Source organism: Diabrotica virgifera, chromosome 7 (assembly GCF_917563875.1).
Source record: "Diabrotica virgifera virgifera chromosome 7, PGI_DIABVI_V3a".
In the NCBI taxonomy this organism is placed as follows: domain Eukaryota; kingdom Metazoa; phylum Arthropoda; class Insecta; order Coleoptera; family Chrysomelidae; genus Diabrotica; species Diabrotica virgifera.
In genome coordinates this window covers 6,711,826-6,731,333 of record NC_065449.1, presented here as the reverse complement: position 1 = coordinate 6,731,333, position 19,508 = coordinate 6,711,826, and the positions used below count along the sequence as shown (strand labels likewise).

The window sequence follows — 19,508 nt, the reverse complement described above, 5'->3', positions numbered from 1 at the left end:
AAGCAAATTATCGAAGATACTTTAATGAAAATAGATAAATGATTTTTCTGTGTTGTTCTCTTTTATATTTTTTAACATTTGTGGTCATTAACAAACCCCCCAAAAAGCGCGAAAAAAAAATTAATTTTCAAGGCAAAACCCTTCTGCAAGATTAGAGTTACTTTTGATTTATTAACAAACATACAAATAGAATAACTTTTAAACAATTGCTTATTTTTTTTTAAATATTTATAATAATAAAATAGTTTAACTAACTTTCATTTGGTATGCATAGAATTACTGTATCTTTATTATTTTCTGAATAATGTTATTAAAAAATATATCTCTGGGATAAACAAATAAAATAACTTTCAAAGTAATTGGATGGACGGATCTGATTTAAGGGTGTGTTAGAGATCGCAATACCCAACTTTGGACACAATGACAAAATTCTAGGCTGATTTTTTACAACGGTTGTAAAGAATTAACGGTTTTGGTTAAGTATTTTGTAGTTTTCTAAGCAACGAATTAAGTCTACAATTTTTTGCAATGCCATTTGATAATTTTTTATGTTGTAAAAGATAATATTTTGTAATTTTATCTCAAATATTAAGGTTTTTAATAGTAAGCAAAAAAACCAAAGAAAGGCGTTTTTTACACTAAATTGTTAATACATAATTAAAAATATTTTATTTATGCCTTTAAACTCTAATAGCTAAAAATATTTTAGATAACTGGATTTGTAAGAGTCCCAAGAGAAATCCTATTTCCCTGAGATAATAGACTATTGGTAGTTCTAAGCTGACATTTAACATCCTCAGCGCCAGTGTATCCTTTTAGATACACACTGTCCTCAACGCTATGTACTGAAAAAGATACACATGGCTCATTGTGTTCGATCGGTTGTGTCTCCTAAAAGGACACACTTTCTTTTCCAAGTTTTTATATGTAGAGAATAATGTGTTGGCCTGAGCCAATTTCCTGGTATAACTGGGTTTGGCCTTAGACACGTAGACATGAAAAGATAGGTTGTATGTAACTAGAAATTTACAAAAATAGAAAAATACGAAAATAAACTGCAAATAAATAAAAAAATTGCTTCAGTCACCCTAAAATAACATAAAAAACTCTATTCGTCCAAAAAACCATTTTGGCCCAGAATGAAAAGTTTGTGAACCGTGGTGCTGAAGGTGTTAAGGGGTAGGCACAAAACTTCGGCTCCAATGCTTTCTAAATGCATTCATTTTTTTCGTATCCTGAGAAAACTAATAAGTATTTTTGAAAAATTTAAATGCAGAATGAAAGATTACGTTATTATCGAGGGCTGAAAGTCTCTGAAAACTTTTATGTTTATTTTAATAAGTTACAGGGGTGAAAAAAAGAGAAAATTTAGTGTGATTTTTAATTTAAAATATCTCATTCGAAAGAAACTTTTTGTTTATTCCAAGGGACTTTTGGCCCACGGCAATAATGTAATCTTTCATTCTGCGTTTAAATTTTTCAAACATATTTATTAGTTTTCTCAGGATTTGAAAAAAAAATAATGCATTTAAAAAGCATTGGGCTGAAATTTTGCGCCTACGTCCTTAATGCAATGTTGTGTTTTTATAGTTCATTAGAAAGCTTTGATGAACAGACAACCCCTTTATTAAGATGCATATTTCATTTTTCTTCTTCTTTAGATGCAAATCCACTAATGGATGTTAGAGATCACATTTTCCATTAACTGTCTATTTCTTGCAATGTGTATCAGAGATTGTATGTCGTTAATCCCTATCCATTGCCTTATGTGTCGGAGCCAGGACATTTTCTTGCGTCCTATTCCTCTCTTGCCTTAAATTTATTTTTTTATTTATATACGGTTACAACTTACAGAAAAAAAAACAATAGATTAAAACATAAATTACATACAGTATAGAGAACAAAAAATACATATTATCAATATAAATAAAATATGTTACCAATACAAATTACACAAATAATCATACCTTTAATTAGTGTGGTCGGCGGACATAAGCAGACAAGTCACTTTTAAATTTATTATTATTATTTTTGCAGCACAATAAGTCTTAGTTAATGTTTACTAAAACCTGACTCAGGAACTTGCTATAAGTTTGAAAAAGGTCAATGTTAAAGTGCTGGTTTGCTAGTCTGGCAGTTCTAGTGAGGAAGTTGTTAAGACCATAGTTAGTACGGTGGATTGGGTAATGGAAACTAACTGTAGCCCTGGTTGTTCTTAGTGGGACATGAATATTAATTTTTTGAAGAAGCTCTGGAGTTCCAGTTTTTCCATGTAGAATGTTGTAAAAAGTGATGAGATCCCTTCTCTTATGACGAGCAGTGACCGGTGCCATATCCAGGATATTAAGAATATCTGCATCGTTGTAGTTGTCCAAGATATTGAGTCTATAGGCAATTTGCTTTAAAAATTTATGTTCAACTAACTGAAGAGCATTAGTATGCACTCCATAAAAAGAAGACCATACACAGGAGGCATACTCAAGATGGGGACGGACCAAGGCACAGTATAGAGGGTTTTTAAAGCTGTAATATTTGTGAAGTCCTCGGTGCATCTTCTAATAAAACCAAGCATCTGGAAAGCCTTATTAACAACATTCTCCAGATGATGAGAAAGCTGTAAGTTTGTATCAAGGGTGACCCCCAAGTCTTTAAAAAGGGAAGTTCTTTCGAGAGTATAGTGACCAATATTGTAGTCAAAAACAATAGCATTTCTGGAACGGGAAAAAGTCATAGTTTTACATTTAGTTGGATCAAGTTCCATGCCATTTCTTTTACACCACTCTAGCAAGTTATTTAAATCGTACTGTAGTTTTTCACAATCCTCTGGGGATTTAATCACACAGCTTAATTTTAGATCATCAGCAAAGAGCAAAAATAAACTGATTGCGAAGCATTCATTTTATGTCGTTTAAGAAAATATTAACAAGAGTGGCCCAAGGTGAGAGCCTTGAGGCACTCCTGATGGAACTTGGATAATTTTAGAAAGAAAAGTGCCAATTTTAACAATCAGTCTACGATCAGATAAGTAGCTTTGGAACCATGACAATAAAGGCTCATCAATCCCAATCAGTTTTAACTTATGCAACAAAATATTGTGTGGCACCCTGTCGAATGCCTTGGAGAAGTCAGTGTATATCGTATCCATTTGATACCCATTCTCCAAGGTGTCCAGCAAGAAGTCCACCTGACTAAGAAGATTTAATTCTGTAGATTTTCGTGGTCTAGACCCAAACTGTTGTTGGACTAGTAGAGGTTCAAATAGAGGGGTTAGAATGTCACATACCAGACTTTCAAATACCTTGGGGATTGCACTGATTATACTGATGGGACAATAGTTTGTTACACAGGTTTTGTCACCGGATTTAAAGATGGACTTTAGAAAGCTGTCTTTCCAGTAGTTGGGGAAGATTCCAGTTTGGAGGGAGAGCTTGAAAATGTGGTACAGAGGTCTTGAAAGAATAAAGGAGCATTTTTTTAAGAATAAGGTAGGTAGCCCATCTGGTCCAGGCCCTTTGTTAACATCCAAAGAAGAGAGTTTACTAAACATATCTGATATTTTAATATCAAGGTGTGGAATATGGTTATTGGATGTAGATATTTCATGAGTGGGAATATTAATATTATCATGTGAGTACACTCGAAAAATAATCAGCAAACATGTTCGATATTTCCTCCCCAGAACAACTAGTCTTATCCAAATAATTAAGTGTATTCGGAAAATAACTGCTTTTCCTTTTATTGTTAACAAATGACCAAAATTTTTTTATGTTTAAGCTAATAGCTGTTTCAGTACAGTGCACATATTGAGCATAGCATTCCTGCGTCAGATTTTTTCATAGTTGTCTCAACCTAGATAACTCCCGATAGTCATCAGCTGACTGTGTTTGTTTATACCTTTTGTGCAATTTTTTCTTTTGAATAATACAATTTTTTAGTTCAACTGAAAACCATACCGGGAATTTTCTGCCCGAAAATTTCTTTAACGGAACAAATATATCCACTGCAATAAAAATAATTTCATGAAAAATGTTTAAGGACACCCAAGTCCCATTTAACGACAATGTTAACATTATGTCACATAGCTCTGTAACCAAACCTAATTTTTGTTTTATTTTGAAACTACATGTCGTATTGTTTAGTCCCGCGTAGATTTTTTTAAAGTTACAGTGAAAGAAACATTTATTTTAAATTTTTTTTAAAATACAAAAAAAACCTAAAAAAGTTAAGATTTTATTTTTTATTTTATTTGTTTTTCTACATTTTTCAATAAAACTTTACGCGGGAGTAGATATTATCTATCTACAACTACTGTAAAAATTTGGACCTTCGATCATCTAAGGAACCAGAGATATCTGACATCAAAAGTTAAAAACCTAGTATTCGGGAAATCGCAAAGACGTAAAACACTCTAATAGGCTATAAAGCTACCGGTACACAGTAAGTTGAGTGCAGACGTTCAGAAAACAAAGTTTTGTAACCACGGAAATTTTATACTATAATGTGTTATATACCGTTAGAAAGAGAAGATTTCAGAGAATAATTTTCAATCATTTATTTATTTATTTATTAACGGGCCTTGCCCACTTTTAGTACAATAATTTACAGTTTAAAAACCTCAATAGAATTAGTCAAATAATAAAATCTTAATATAAAAACAATCTAAAAACAGTCAAAGTGCTTAGAAAAATAAAGTTAAAGTTAAAATAATAAAACAATACAACATTGATATAATATAAAACTGACAGGTACAAATACAATACATCACAATATATCACATTGAAAAATTTATATCACAATTTGATTTAACAGGCTCACAAATTTACTATAGCTTTCATTAAAAAAATCTAAACTATCAGCATAACAGTTAGCCATTCGTGACACTCTAGGTATATAAGAATTAAGGCCAACATTGGTTCTCCTAAATGGCTGATGAAATACGTTAACTGATCTGGTGTTTCTTAATGGAACTGAAAACAACATTGTGGACATCAATGAAGGACAGTCAATCATGCTATTAATGAGTTTAAAAAATATTTTGAGATCTGCCTGATCCCTCCTCACTTTCAAAGTAGGCAGGGAAAATGTATCTTGTAATAATGCAAAATCATATGAAAATTCATTTACACGAGGTATATTGGATTTATATGCTAGGTACCTAAGGAATTTTCTCTGCACCTGCTCAATTCTGTGAATGTGTGAAGTATAATGGGGGCTCCAGACTGAAGAACAATATTCCAATAAAGGCCTGACGAGACTACAGTACAGCACTCTAATAGCATTAATACTCCTAAAGTCATGTGTGCTTCGCTTAATGAATCCAAGCATCCTAAGTGCTCTAGAAACTATGATGTCAATGTGATTGACAAAAGAGAGTGTGGAGTCCATTGTGACCCCAAGGTCCCTAATTAATGAGACTTGGGACAATGGTGTTCCTTTAATACTATATTCAAAATTAATTTTATTAAGTTTCTTAGTAAAAGTTATGGAGTTGCACTTAGTGATGTTTAGATCCATGGCATTGATCTCACACCACTCATCCAATCTGGCCAGATCTGATTGAAGTTTAAGACAGTCCTCTTTGGAGGATATTTTGAGGTAGCATTTCAGGTCATCTGCAAAACACAAGAATTCAGCAAATCTAAAACAGCCCGAAATATCATTGACAAATAATAAAAATAATAAGGGTCCCAGGTGGGACCCTTGCGGTACTCCAGAGGGGTTGGGAATATTTTTTGACATGTAATTATTTACCTTTACAGTTTGACATCTTTCAGTTAGATAACTGGCTAGCCATTCCAATAATGTTCCCTGAATACCAACAGTTTCTAGTTTGTTGAGCAAGATTTTGTGGTTTACCCTGTCGAATGCCTTGGAAAAGTCTGTGTAGATCGCGTGAACCTCCCCACCCCCATCCAAGACATCCGACAGATAGTTAGTAAAAGTAATTAAATTTAATTCTGCAGATTTTTTGCTAAGAAACCCAAACTGCTCTTCTATTACTGACAAACTTAATTTTGATCTTAAATAAGCTGCTACTATTTTCTCGAATAATTTTGGAATGGAATTAAGACTGCATACTGGTCTATAGTTGGATATATCAGCTCTGTTACCAGACTTATAGATAGGCGTAAGATAACTCGCTTTCCAGAAATCTGGAAAGATACCTGAAGCAAGAGATTTATTGAATATCACATGGAGTGGACGTGAAAGAACAAAACTACAAGATTTCAGAACTGAAGGAGGGATGCCATCTGGACCTGGTCCCTTCGTTGTGTCAATATTAGCCATCTCCTCGTAAATGGTTGATATAGGAATGTTATAATCAGAGATACAAATATGATTAAATGAGGGTTTACTTTGCGGATTGATATTTTTGTCAGTGTAAACTGACTGAAAATATTCTGCAAAAAGATCAGGCAGATCAGGTCCCAACTGACATTCTTTATCTTTAAAGAACAACAAAGGTGGTAATTCATTTCCACTTCGCTTGCTCTTAACAAAGTTCCAGAACTGTTTTATATTTCTTTGATCTGTCAAAGAAAATTCAGACTTTTCAACAAACTGTAGGTAGCACAATTGAGATAAGTTTTTACACTCATCATAACCCAAAAAACTTAAAAAATTCAATTTTTTGACTTTGGGTGCACTTAACATAGTTTCAAGAGGCTTATTTAAAAGTAAAAAGTAAAAGTTAAAAGTAAAAATTTCACTTTTACTAAACAGTTTTTGATAAAAATGGTAATTTGTAAGCACTTTTTATGGAAAAATATGGTTAGAGATATCTGTTATTGTCTGAAAGGTTAAAAATTGCTGCACATGTTTAAAAATTTTATTTCTTACACAATAAAGTTCACAAAAGTTCTTAAATACATATAATTTTAAACATACTAATTTGTCCTACACGCCTTTCCTCCACTTTTCAGCTGTAGTGAACTCAGTCATTGGCTTTCCACTAATGCCACATGTACCTATCCCTACCCTACCTGTTACCGAGTCTGGTGAAGCGAATATGCTTTTTGTGTTAAGTCCAGATTTCTTATTCTTTATCGCCTTATTTGCAAACGCTAACCATTTCTTCTTTTCACCTTCACGCTCTTCCTCCAATTCCTTGAATCTCTGTTGCTTCTTTAACTTCTTTTTCTTCAAATATTCCTTATTGTGTAGCTTTGCCTTTTTCATCTTTTCTGATTCTGAGAGTACTCGTTTCTGGCCTGTAAATTCACGTAATTCTGATAATATAGTAACTCCTCTATTTTTAAAAGCTTCAAAGGTTACATTTACCTGCCCGTCTGGATTGATAGCATCTATCGTAGCTTCATAGTATTGTCCATTGTCACTCCACTTCGCCATACAGACGTCACCTACTCTCCACATTCGCTTACACTTGTTTCTAGCCACAAATTCTTCAACAGCAAGAAGGGATTTTGTAATCTCATCATCTTCAGCAACTCCAACTGGTTCTGTATATTCTGGCTGATTTGCTGCCTCCTCTGCTTTGCTTTTTAAGTCTAAAGTGAGTTCTATTACTTCTTGTAGATCTATCTTTAACTTCTGGAGCTCTTGATTGTCAGGATCAGTTAAGAGTGCAGCTTCAACTTGCTGGAGCTGAAGCTGGTAATTTTGTAATTCCTCAGACATTTTGAACTTTATTCAATGTAACACAGTATATAAAAAGAATTTATTCAGCTGATATATTAAGTTTTAAATCGTTTTTTGTAAATAATATATAAATTTACATCTGCACTATTATTTATTTTTAATGACATTGACAGACATTAAACATGTTATTGACATTTGAAGTGACAGGTTATTAATGACCATTGCCCCCGTAACCTAGCGCCAGAAACATTGAAATTTGGCAATAGTATATAGAGGGCCTATAAGAATGTATGTCGCACCCTCAGTAATATAGAGGCACAATTCAAAACAGCCGATTGTTGGGAAATCGCGTTTAAAGATTTAAAGATTCTGGTTTCCATATTACAGCTATTTTTTCAAATAACACGCTTATTATTTAAATCATAAATGTGAAAATTTTCAGATTTGTTACTTGATAATTACACAATATATTATATAGCCATGATAAAAAATAATAATATAAATAAATTACATTATATTACATGTAATGGCTTATTTCCCATTATAAATAGTTGATTATGGAAAAAATACTTTCAAGTTAGTCCCATATATTACAAAAAAAACATAACAGAAGTGAAAGTTAAGTTATTTTCTAATGAAATTAAACTGTCTTCAAACTGAAAATCACATTTACTTTTAACTTATGAAATTTGAGTAGGGTGTAGGGTTAGCCAAAATTCAGGTGTAGTATTAAAAAAGGCTGGACTAAAGCAAGAACACATAAATAAATAAAGCTACAGTTATGTGAACAGAAGGATGCGTAGAATAACATGGACGCAGAAGAAAATGAACACAAGGAGTATTGCGAAAAATTGGCAACGAATACAAAATAATAAACACAATAAAAATAAGAAACCTACAAGAGACATCTGAGACACGTAATGAGGGGAGAACGATACTAAATGTGTGTATTATCTTATTAAAATAAATAATATATTTTGTGTTTTTACACAAATTTAATCAAATATATTTTAAAATTATTCTTCCCACTACTATATTAAATTTATTAAATAGGCCCTCTATTTGACAGCTCAACAGCGTTGCCACATCTAATATGACAAGGACGTGCTCAATATCTCAGACTTCAGACGTCAGAAAAATTTTTGTGATTCCATTTCGAAAAATCTGGAGAGGTTAATAAAAATAGAAAACATTTATAACAAATTTTCTGTTTTATATTATACAAGAAAATAATGTTAATGTGAAATATGTGGCGCAGCTCATTACTTTTTTCCAAAATCTTCAACAATCCTTTTCCTAAAGGGATTATTGCTCAAGAAAAGTTAGTACCTATATAAATATCTTACTATAACCGGTAGTTCAACAAGAAACACTGATTTTTTAAATAGAAAATACAGATACACTACAATTGAAATATCTATAAACCTATCTTTGTTTTAGTATATCGCAATCATGGCTTCGAAACACTATATTCACCTCTTCTCCTTTGAAAATGTTCATTCAAACACAAGAAACTCCAAATCCAAATAGTTTAAAGTTTGTACCTGGGGTACAAGTTCTAGATCCTGGATCAACCATCGATTTCCCAAATGGACAGGCAGCCTATTGTTCTCCGTTAGGAAAATTACTTTTTCGAGTCGAAGGGGTCAAGAGTGTGTTTCTAGGTCCAGATTTCATTACTATAACCAAATCAGAGGATGATGAAGTTAGTTGGAAACTGCTGAAACCAGAAATTTTTGCCACAATTATGGATTTCTTTGCGAGTGGTTTACCGGTTTTAAATGAAGCCAGTCCGAATCAAGACACACGTAAGTAGACTTGAAAAATTATCAGAGTATTAGGAAAAACAACACTATTTAAACTTTTTACCAATGAACTTGAATGTCTCCTCATGCTGAGGAGGTTTTAGCACTTAAACACCATGCTTGTCAGGCGTATTGGTTAGAGACATTGATAGGATATGATAGATATTGCAGAGGAATAGGGTTAAAACCTTATTTCTCTCCAGTACAGGAGTTAAGAGAGAATCGAGGCTTGCATATGGCAGGCTCACATCCTTAAGTAAGTCTGTCCTCCGCTGGGATTGGGGAAGAGTACCTCCCCATCTACTGTACAACCTACTGATATCTACAAGATGGACAGTAAACTAGACGAATCATGGAATGGAGGCCTAGAAACTATAAAAAGAGCTGAGGACAACCACTGACCAGATGGACCCACAACATAAGAGTAGCAAGAAACTGGCTTCAAACGGCCCATTGTAGAGAACAGTGGGAGGCTTATGTCCAGCAGTGGACGCGATTGGCTGGTTGATGATGACCAGGGTTGGCAGGTTTAAACCAACATGCTTAAAACCTTGGTTTAAACCTCTTAAAAAAACCAGTTAATTTAAATCTGTTTTTTTTATTTTTTTTTACTGAGCCTCCAAACTGGTGTTTTTATTTGAAGTTTTTACTACAGCTGCCGGACCTGGTTTTCTTGGTTTTTTCGAAAAAAACCTTGGTTTTTCCCAACCCTGATGATGACGATGATTAACACTGAACTAATCTGTTGTTTTAATTTTATTTTATTTTTATTCTGTGTCATTCTGTTATGTCCATTTTACATTTTTAAAATATTATGCTCAGTGATGTAGATGACCTTTTTGGCTTAATGGGGATCATATCGTCGCCTTAGTACTATAACTTGATAACTCCAAAATTAACGTTTTTAAGATAACTAATTCACAAGATGTATTTTATTTGCCTCCATATTGTGTAAAAACTTGGTAACTCACTCCAAACGGGTTGAGTATTTATTTATGATGACGAAGTTGATAAAACTCAAATGCCCCTAATATTCAGTGCTAAAACTTGCCAAGATAAGTTATCAAGCTATTGTTTAATCAAAATATTCGTGAATACGACATACACTGAATGCTATAACTAGCTAACTCTAGTTATCTAGTTGTAGCACGTGTTTTTCTGAAACCATTGAGCTTACCACGTAATTTCTATCTGTTTATTCGGTTCTGTTAATGCAAAAATTCGAGAATTGTTAGCAGATCTGGCAACCCCCATGGGAGAGGGCAATTTTCATTAAAATATTGCTTTAAAATATTAGTTTTGTTAAAAAGTTCACTTAGATGCAACTTAGCACGACATGCGACATTACCAAATGTTAACATTATGGTAGTGCTAAAAGTTGATAACTTTAATTTTTCATGTTATTTTTCCATATTGGAAAACAAATTTGCATCGTATTCCTAAATAGATCAGTAAGTAGCCAAAAAGTTAAGGAACAGTATTTTAGAGCTGCAGAGTGAATTCCATATTTACCAACATCATGGTAGCAGCACAAATATCTTCAAAATCTTTAAACCCGTTTATCTCAAAACTACTAATTTCGAGTTATCAAGTTATAGTATAATTGATAGAGATCGTAACTGGTCACATTGCACTAAATATAAAATATCATCATTTATACAATATTGTGATTTTTTGAACTCATGTGGGAGGACTTTGTCAGGAGTGGATGCAAACAGGCTGAAGAAGAAGAAGTGATTTTTTGGCTTTTTCCCAATACTCTTAAGCTGAACTCACACCAGACGCATTTCCTTTACTTTAAAAAACATATTACACTGCGCGTCATAGAAAACGGGCACCCTAAAAAATGGGTCATTTTTGATGTCGTGTATCTCCTAAACCTGTTGTTCGATTTAAGTGATTTTTGAATATGTTATAGCCCTATTCTTTGTAAAAGCCCTGTAATAATATTTTGCTAAACAGGTAAATTTTCATTATATACCGGGTGTACGAATCAAACTGTGTTTTTTTCTCAAAGGTCGCAACACCCTGTCGAATATTCTAGAATTTATAAAATACTGAAATTAAAATCCAACTATAGCCTCAGGTTTTCTTAACATTCTGTTTTTTGATTCATTGCTTATGTTGAATAATACAAAAGTTATGTACTTTAACAACTAGGCATGCTCTTTATCAGTACAGGGTGTTTCTAAAGAAGTACGACAAACTTTAAGGGGTAATTCTGCATGAAAACATAATGACTGTTTGCTTTATAAACATATGTCTGCAAACGCTTCGTTTCTGACATACAGGATGTTGAATTTTTTCTTACAAACTGACGATTTATTTATTGCCCTAAAACCGGTTGAGATATGCAAATGAAATTTGGTGGGTTTTAAGACGTAGTTACTAAAAATTTTTTGACATACAATTAAGAATTTTTTATTCACCATTGGCGTGCATACAAATAATATGATCGGTCATATCAGGCACTTGGAGGAGTAAGGGCGAACCTACCATGCTATTGTCATAGCAGATACGCCCTTACCCCTCCAAGCTACTGATATTACCTGTATGCGCTCCAATGGTGAATATAAAATTCTTAGTTGCATGTCAAAAAATGCGCAATAACCATCTCTTAAAACCTACCAAATTTCATTTGCATATCTCAACCGGTTTTAAAGCAATAAATAAATCATCAGTTTTTAAGAAAAAATTTACCATCCCGTATCTCGGAAACGAAGCATTTGCGGATATATGATTATAAATCAAACTGTCATTATTTTTAATGCAGAATTACCCCTTAAAGTTTGTCGAACTTATTTAGTCCCTAAAACCCATTAGACTTATAACACCCTGTACTGATGAAGAACATGGCTAGTTGTTAAAGTACATAACTTTTGTATTATCCAACATAAGCGAATGAATCAAAAAACAGAATGTTAAGAAAACCTGAGGCTATAGTTGGGTTTTAATTTCAGTATTTTATAAATTCTAGAATATTCCACAGGGTGTTGGGAACTTTGAGAAAAAAACACAGTTTGATTCGGACACCCGATATACAATGAAAATTTACCTGTTTAGCAAAAATATTATTACAAGGATATTGACAAAGAATAAGGCTATATCATATTCAAAAAATCACTAAAATCGGACAACAGGTTTAGGAGATACGCGACATCAAAAATGACCCATTTTTAGGGTGCCCGTTTTCTATGACGCGCAGTTTATTTAATGAATTAAGTATATTGAGTCAGTTACATTCTTCTCTTTTTTTTTAGAAATTAATGAAGATGATGATGAGACAGTTCAGATGATTAAAGAACTGTTAGATACTAGAATTAGGCCAACTGTACAAGAAGATGGGGGTAAGCAAATTTGAAATATCAAGTCTTTTATTAGGATTGTGAGTTCTAGCAGGCCAAAGAAAAGATATTAAATGGCAATATGCAATTGCCACCTAACTTTCTCTGTTGTTTTATGACTTCCAATTGCCACTTCGTCTGGTCATTGTTTTTTTCTGTTGTTTTCTAACTTCCAATCGCCACATCGTCTGTTTGTTTGATAGATTTTTAATATTTTTTCTCTCTTTTTTCTTTATCTAATGTTCCATCATGCCTCTGATCCATATGTGAGAACAGGGACTATCAATGTCCCATACAGCCTTATACGAGTTTTCTGAGACAGACGCTTGTTAACTAAGTACTTTGATAGACCATGATAACACCTGTTTGCAATTATTATTCGCCTTCGCACAGACCTCTAGAAGTGGAGTGGTCTGTGAGAAAGGAATATGAAGGCGTAGATATAACTTGGACCTGCAGAATATCTACAAGCATACGTTTGGTGGAAAAGATATTACCACTATAATTAAGTGAAACACCGCCTGCAGTGGGCAGGACATGTAGCCCAGGTCCCTGAATCGAAGCTAAGAGCTGTAGCACCAAGATGATGATGATGATGTTCCATCATGCCGGAAGGCGAAAAAAAGGAATTGTATGCTTTCTGTAAGTTGGGTTGATGAACATGTATTTCTTGATTCGGCGCCATCTTTTTTTCTATTATCTGAGTGTTAAGGAGAAAATGTGGTCAATAGTGAATTGACACATACAAAACAGTGCTTCTGTAGAATCTAAATATTCTTCCTCAATGATTCTTCAAAACCTTCCCATATATTCTACTCATAGGTCCTGTTACAGCTATTCCTCAATAATTTTCACAATTATTTTTGTCTCTCTTTTTATGTATAGTACTAAGTCATAATTTTTTTCATTCCATGGGGACTTCGCTTGTGTTAAGGTACTAGTACACTTTAGAAGACAAAAAATAAGCATGTTTTAAAAAAAAATTTTCTCAGAACCTTTCTTAAAAATGAACATAGTACTTTTTACATGTTAATATTTAACTCTTAGAGAATACAAAAAATATATCTTTTTTCATTTATGCACATACACTAATACTGTAGAAGGCGCCAAAGTCGAGCCCTCGAAAAAAAGTAGTTCCGATGGCAGACAGTTAATCTCAGGATTGGGATCTCTGAAGCAAAAAAATCGTACGACATTTGAAAAATTAAGGTTTCTTACGTGACAATTTACCACCTTTAGCGAAAAATTCCGCAAAAAAAAAAGATTTTATGGAAATTTGAAAAAATTTTGTGAAAAAATCGCCCGTTTTTTTTCAGTTTTTCATTGTTAAAAAATATTAATTATTTATTTTTTGGTCAAATTGTGGTAAATTGTCACGTAAGAAACCTTCCTCTTTCAAATGCAGTAACATTTTTTTGTTTCAGATATCCCAATCCTGAGATTAACTGTCCGCCATAATTTTTCGAGGCCTCGACTTATGCGCCCTCTACAATATTAGTGTACCTACGTGCATAAATGAAAAAGGTACATTCCATGTCAAATCACTCAGGCAAAAAATTTTGGATCTCCGATTTGTCTGAAAATTGGTATATAGCTTCTGCGGGACGTAAAAATAAGATATTTAAGGTCAAAAAATCTTCTTCTTTTTTTCTCAAAATGTTATTTTATGCGATTTTACAGTGATTTGGTGTTTATTTAAACAAATTTGCATTTTCTGTCGTAAAGTATCAATGAAAAACATAATATTTTAATAGAAAGGACTCCAAAATGTCATTATATGGCATTATAACAAGTTATTTTGAATCAAAACAAGTTTTTGGTCAAATTTTATAGTGTAAAAAACGTTAAAATACCGTTTTTTACATTTTCCTCCATTCCCAAAATACATCATCATCGATTTGGCTGAAAATTTGCCCACAGATAGCCAAAAGATAGTACTTTAAGTGGTTAGAAGGATTTGAATTATATTACAATACCAAAAAAGTTACATGCAGTAATATCAGACTCAAAAGTATATATTAGTCCAGTCGGATAGCATTTGACCTTGAATGCCGAGCTGCCCAAAATTTTATTTTTCTGATCTTTAGGGGAGTCAATAGTAGCCTAAATTTAAAATCACGAATGAATTCCTCCGTTACGTTAGCCGCCATCTTGATTTTAAAGGAGAACCTGTTTTGCTCAATACCTCCGCCATTTTTAACTTTTCGACAAAAATGGTATGAACTGAAATTGTTCCAAATAAATCGTATTTACAATTATTACAATTTCTTTTTAACAATTTTTGTCGTGAGGTCGATATTTTCGAGTTAATTGTACTTACAGTAGACGCCTATATTTTTGACTATAATATTGCATGTAACTTTTTTGGTATTGTAATATAATTCAAATCCTTCTCACCACTTAAAGTCCTATGTTTTGTCTTTCTGTGGGCAAATTTTCAGCCAAATTGATTATGATGTATTTTGGGAATGGAGAAAAATGTAAAAAAACGGTATTTTAACGTTTTCTACACTATAAAATTTGATCGAAAGCTTGTTTTGAATCAAAGTAACTTGTTATAATGCCATATAATGACATTTTTGAGTCCCTTCTATTAAAATATTATGTTTTCCATTGATACTTAACGACAGAAAATACAAATTTGTATAAATAAACACCAAATCACTGTAAAATCGCATAAAATAACATTTTGAGAAAAAAATAAGAAGATTTTTTGACCTTAAATATCTTATTTTTACGTCCCGCAGAAGCTATATACCCATTTTCAGACAAATCGGAGGTCCAAAATTTTTTTTGCTCCAAAATTGAGTGATTTGCAATGGAATGACCCAAAAACATATTTTTTGCACTCTCTAAGAGTTATATATTAATATGTAAAAAGTTTTATGTTCATTTTTAATAAAGGTTCTGAGAAAAAAATGATTATTTTTGGTCTTCTAACTAAAGTGTACTAGTACCTTAAGGCATTCTTGAAATAGTTGCTGAAATTGTTTGTATAATTTGTTTGTCCCATACTTAAAACAATTCTGCCCTGCTTAGTAAAAACGTCCTATCTACAATTTTCGTTTTTTCGTGATAAGGTTAATAGGACGTTTATTCTAAGCACAACGGCTATTAGTTGTAGAAAGGACAAACAAATTTACGCTTTTGTACGATTTGAGATGGCAGAAAAGGACTTTCTGACTAAGCAATAAGATGCTAAATGTCTAATAGTAGTGAATTTATAACCTTATCGCGAAAAAACGAAAATTGTAGATCGGACGTTTTTACTAAGCAGGGCAGAATTCTGCAGGTATATCCCCTAGTCCATGTGTTTTGTTTAGATATGTGTGTATACATTTTTAATTTCTTAATGTTGCAATGAATTCTATCTTGGTTTTGATTTCCACGTTCTAGAAATTCTATTCTATTCTCTGCTAAAAGTTCTTTAAAATACTCCTCCCAGTATTCAGACTTTCTGTTCTATACTATTTGGTAACTTTTCAGCCGTATTCTGTAACTTTTATCAAATCGAATAGAAATGACACAAGTCGAATCGTAATTACCTGAAATCGGAATGTATAATATCTATCGCGTCATTTTTGTGTTTGGATTGGCATTCTGTAACTCACATCGTAATCGAAATCGGTAACCTCTATTCCACACGGTCAGGAGGTGGTGGCAACCCCGCATTGACAAGCGAAATGAGTGTTTCGTGAACTGCTTGTTGCTGGATCTAAACTTTGAGATATGACACCGTTGCCATATCCTCAATTTTTTCATGCTATCACATTACATAAAGTTACATTTAAAAATAATAAAATATTATTAAAAATACTGGATACAAAAAGCTCAAAAGAGGATAAATGGTTTTAAATCAAAGTTAATTAAAATTGTTATAAAAAGAAGATAAATTGATATAATATAAAAAAGCTAAATGAAAATAAGACGTATAAATGCTTTTAAATTAAAGATAGTTTAAATTGATGTTATTAATTATTATTAATAATTTATTTAAAATCGATATGTATTACTAATAATATGCAATCTTTAAGATTTGATTCCAGCCGAAATAACTGCTAAACAACTTTTCCCAAAAATGGCTTCTTTTCTATAATTTGTTTAGACTATGAGCGTTGATTGATAAATATACAAGTATTATACTGGTATAATATATTTATTAATCAATGCATAAGAAGTCTATCGTATGTGTATGCCATTCTTGTACATATACCATTGATTGAAATTGTATAAGGAATAAGCGAAAAAATTATGGCAACACTGTGGCTGGCAAACATTCAGATTTCGGATGCCAAACCAAATAGCAAATAAATAAGGTTAGGTTCAATTCATACTCGTACATCTCTAAATTAAATATATAATTCTCTATACAAATAACACCACAGACTAAAAATTAAGCAGTTAAAAAAAGGTACTTCTTCTTCTTAACGTGCCCTATCAAGTCCCCTTGACGTTGGCGATTAACATGGCAAAACTGTCTCTGTCTCGAGCTATTCTAAATAGGTGTTCTGCTTTCTTTATTCCTGTCCGCTCCCGGATATTCTTCAACCAAGAGGCCTGCTTTCTACCAATTCCTCTGCGTCCTTCGATTTTACCCATCATAATAAGTTGAAGAATATTATACTTGTCTCCCCTTACTACGTGTCCAAAATAGGCCATCTTTCTATATTTGATGTTATCAAGCAGCTCGCGGGTAGCATTTGCTCTCTTAGGGACTGCCACATTTGTCAGCATAGCCGTCCATGGTATTTTCAGAATATGTCTGTGCAGCCACATTTCAAAGGCCTCCAAACGGTTATATAAAACAAGGTACAAATACTATAAATAAGTAGTAATCAACTATTTTTAGTAGATATAAAAAATATAAACGTCAAAACAAAACAAAATGCGCGTGCGTCAAGCACAATTCCTATAATCGAAATCTCATCTCGACAGGGTAAATGCTGTCGAAGTGATTTCTATTTACTACATATTACGATTGTAGAGATTCCGAAGTAGTTATGGAATACCGATGTAGACTATTTCTATTCGACTTGGCCACTTCTATTCGATTTTACTGACTTCTATCATCGAAATGAGTTACAGAATAGGCATGATTCTTTTCTTTTCTCAAATTTTTTATCAAATTTCCAGCTTTCTGTGCTTCTGGTTCAAGATACTTGAAAAGATTGGATCTTCAAATATCTGGCAAATTGTCTTTTTTAAATGATGTGTGTTCTGCTTTTTATGTAATAAACAATTTTTAGGTGATATAATATTTGTTGCTTATGAAGATGGAATAGTGAAGCTGAAGATGCAAGGAGCTTGTTCCAGTTGTCCAAGTTCTGTAGTGACTCTAAAGAATGGGGTGCAAAATATGATGCAGTTTTACATACCTGAAGTAATAGGAGTAGAACAAGTTTTGGATGAAGCTGATAAAGTTGCAGAGAGTGAATTTAAGAAGATAGATGAAAAAATTTCTGCGAAGGAAGACTCTAAATAGTTTAAAGAATATTATAATTAGTTATTTTCATAGGTCTTAAGTTGAGCATGTACATATTTTAAATAAATGTTATTTTGTTGATTCTGTTCTTTTATATGTGTAAATGGTGCTGAAAACATAAAGAGTGAGTAGAATTGATAGTGCTTATAAACCAGGGGGACAATTGAGGAATGGTTTGCACTAAAAGAGTATTATGTACAGAAAGAATATGTAAAATTATTTTACAGTTTTCTTTTTTAATTCTTGCTTCTATCTATGGCATATTCTTTATAACCATGTGCATGTGATACAGCAAAAAGATTATTTTTAATAGGATACCCTGGATATTTTCTTATATTTAGATTCCTCTCATAAGTCTTGTTCATAGAATATGGAGTTTGACACTAGTGTACAAGATATTTAACGAGTTGTGATTTTAACCACTTCGATCCAAAATCCATGAAATAAACAAACTGTATATAAAGAAGGAATAAATAAATAAGTATACATTTTACATAATAAAGTTGTAAGCAATATGTTAGATTTCAAATTAAGTTTAACAGAGCTCATTGACAAATATTTCCATACAGGGTGAACTACAAAAGAAATACTGATTTTCTCATGTTTTTAAATTCACAACCCTATATTATATTTTTTTAAAGATTGCATTTATGATCCTCTTTCGATTGATGATAAACTGATTACTTTCCTAGGTATTCTTAGTTTTTTTTCCTGTTTATTGAACAGAGGAAGCCAAACTATAAGAGCTTTGAAAAATTAACGAATCAATTTGTTCACACTGGGTCAGTTGCATATGAAAAAACCAAAACCTATCTTTAAAGAAAAGGAATATGATTTAGCTGTTACTGAGGATCCCCACACCAGCACTTGTGAACACATTTCACAACTTCATCTGCAAAAATTCTCCATAAGCATAAAATGGATCCCTACAACATATCAAGAATTGATGGTCTACGATTTTGATCGCACATTAGCATTTTGTCAATGGCTTCGCCAATTTGCTTGAAGATGAGGCTACATTTCACAAAAATGGAACAGTGAATCGGCATAATTTTTATTACTATGCATCAAGCAATCACTACCTACTTTATTAAGAGCCATAAAAAGGTGGTTTATAAATGTTTGGGGTGGTATTGTTGGGGAATATGTAACTGGCCCACAATTTTTTGACAGCAGTGCTAATGGTGCTATATATCTAGATTTTCTGAATAATCATTACCCACATCATTACATTATTATGTAATGATGTGGCAATCATTACTACAGCAAAATGTCCCA

General features: G+C 32.6%; 2 protein-coding genes across 2 annotated transcripts; one reads left to right on the top strand and one right to left on the bottom strand.

Moving 5' to 3' along the window:
• Positions 1-6,815: 6,815 nt before the first annotated feature.
• LOC114336357 (survival of motor neuron-related-splicing factor 30) lies at positions 6,816-7,781 on the bottom strand. The gene has a single exon (XM_028286710.2). It carries the CDS (start codon positions 7,636-7,638, stop codon positions 6,898-6,900), a length of 741 nt encoding a protein of 246 aa, XP_028142511.1. The 5' UTR covers positions 7,639-7,781; the 3' UTR covers positions 6,816-6,897.
• A 929-nt stretch (positions 7,782-8,710) lies between these two features.
• Positions 8,711-18,311, top strand: LOC114336358 (NFU1 iron-sulfur cluster scaffold homolog, mitochondrial). Its single transcript, XM_028286711.1, has 4 exons — positions 8,711-8,920; positions 9,040-9,407; positions 12,665-12,751; positions 17,995-18,311. The coding sequence occupies exons 1-4, from the start codon at positions 8,847-8,849 to the stop codon at positions 18,228-18,230; spliced, it is 765 nt and encodes a 254-aa protein (XP_028142512.1). The 5' UTR covers positions 8,711-8,846; the 3' UTR covers positions 18,231-18,311.
• Positions 18,312-19,508: the final 1,197 nt, after the last annotated feature.

What these genes read in the sequence shown, in the direction of transcription:
- LOC114336357 (XM_028286710.2), bottom strand. Translation starts at nt 7,638, where the DNA reads ATGTCTGAGGAATTACAAAATTACCAGCTTCAGCTCCAGCAAGTTGAA.
- LOC114336358 (XM_028286711.1), top strand. Translation starts at nt 8,847, where the DNA reads ATGTGGCGCAGCTCATTACTTTTTTCCAAAATCTTCAACAATCCTTTT. An exon ending in CAGTCCGAATCAAGACACAC is followed by an intron (nt 9,408 to 12,664) that starts GTAAGTAGACTT and finishes CTTTTTTTTTAG; the next exon opens with AAATTAATGAAGATGATGAT. An exon ending in AACTGTACAAGAAGATGGGG is followed by an intron (nt 12,752 to 17,994) that starts GTAAGCAAATTT and finishes AACAATTTTTAG; the next exon opens with GTGATATAATATTTGTTGCT.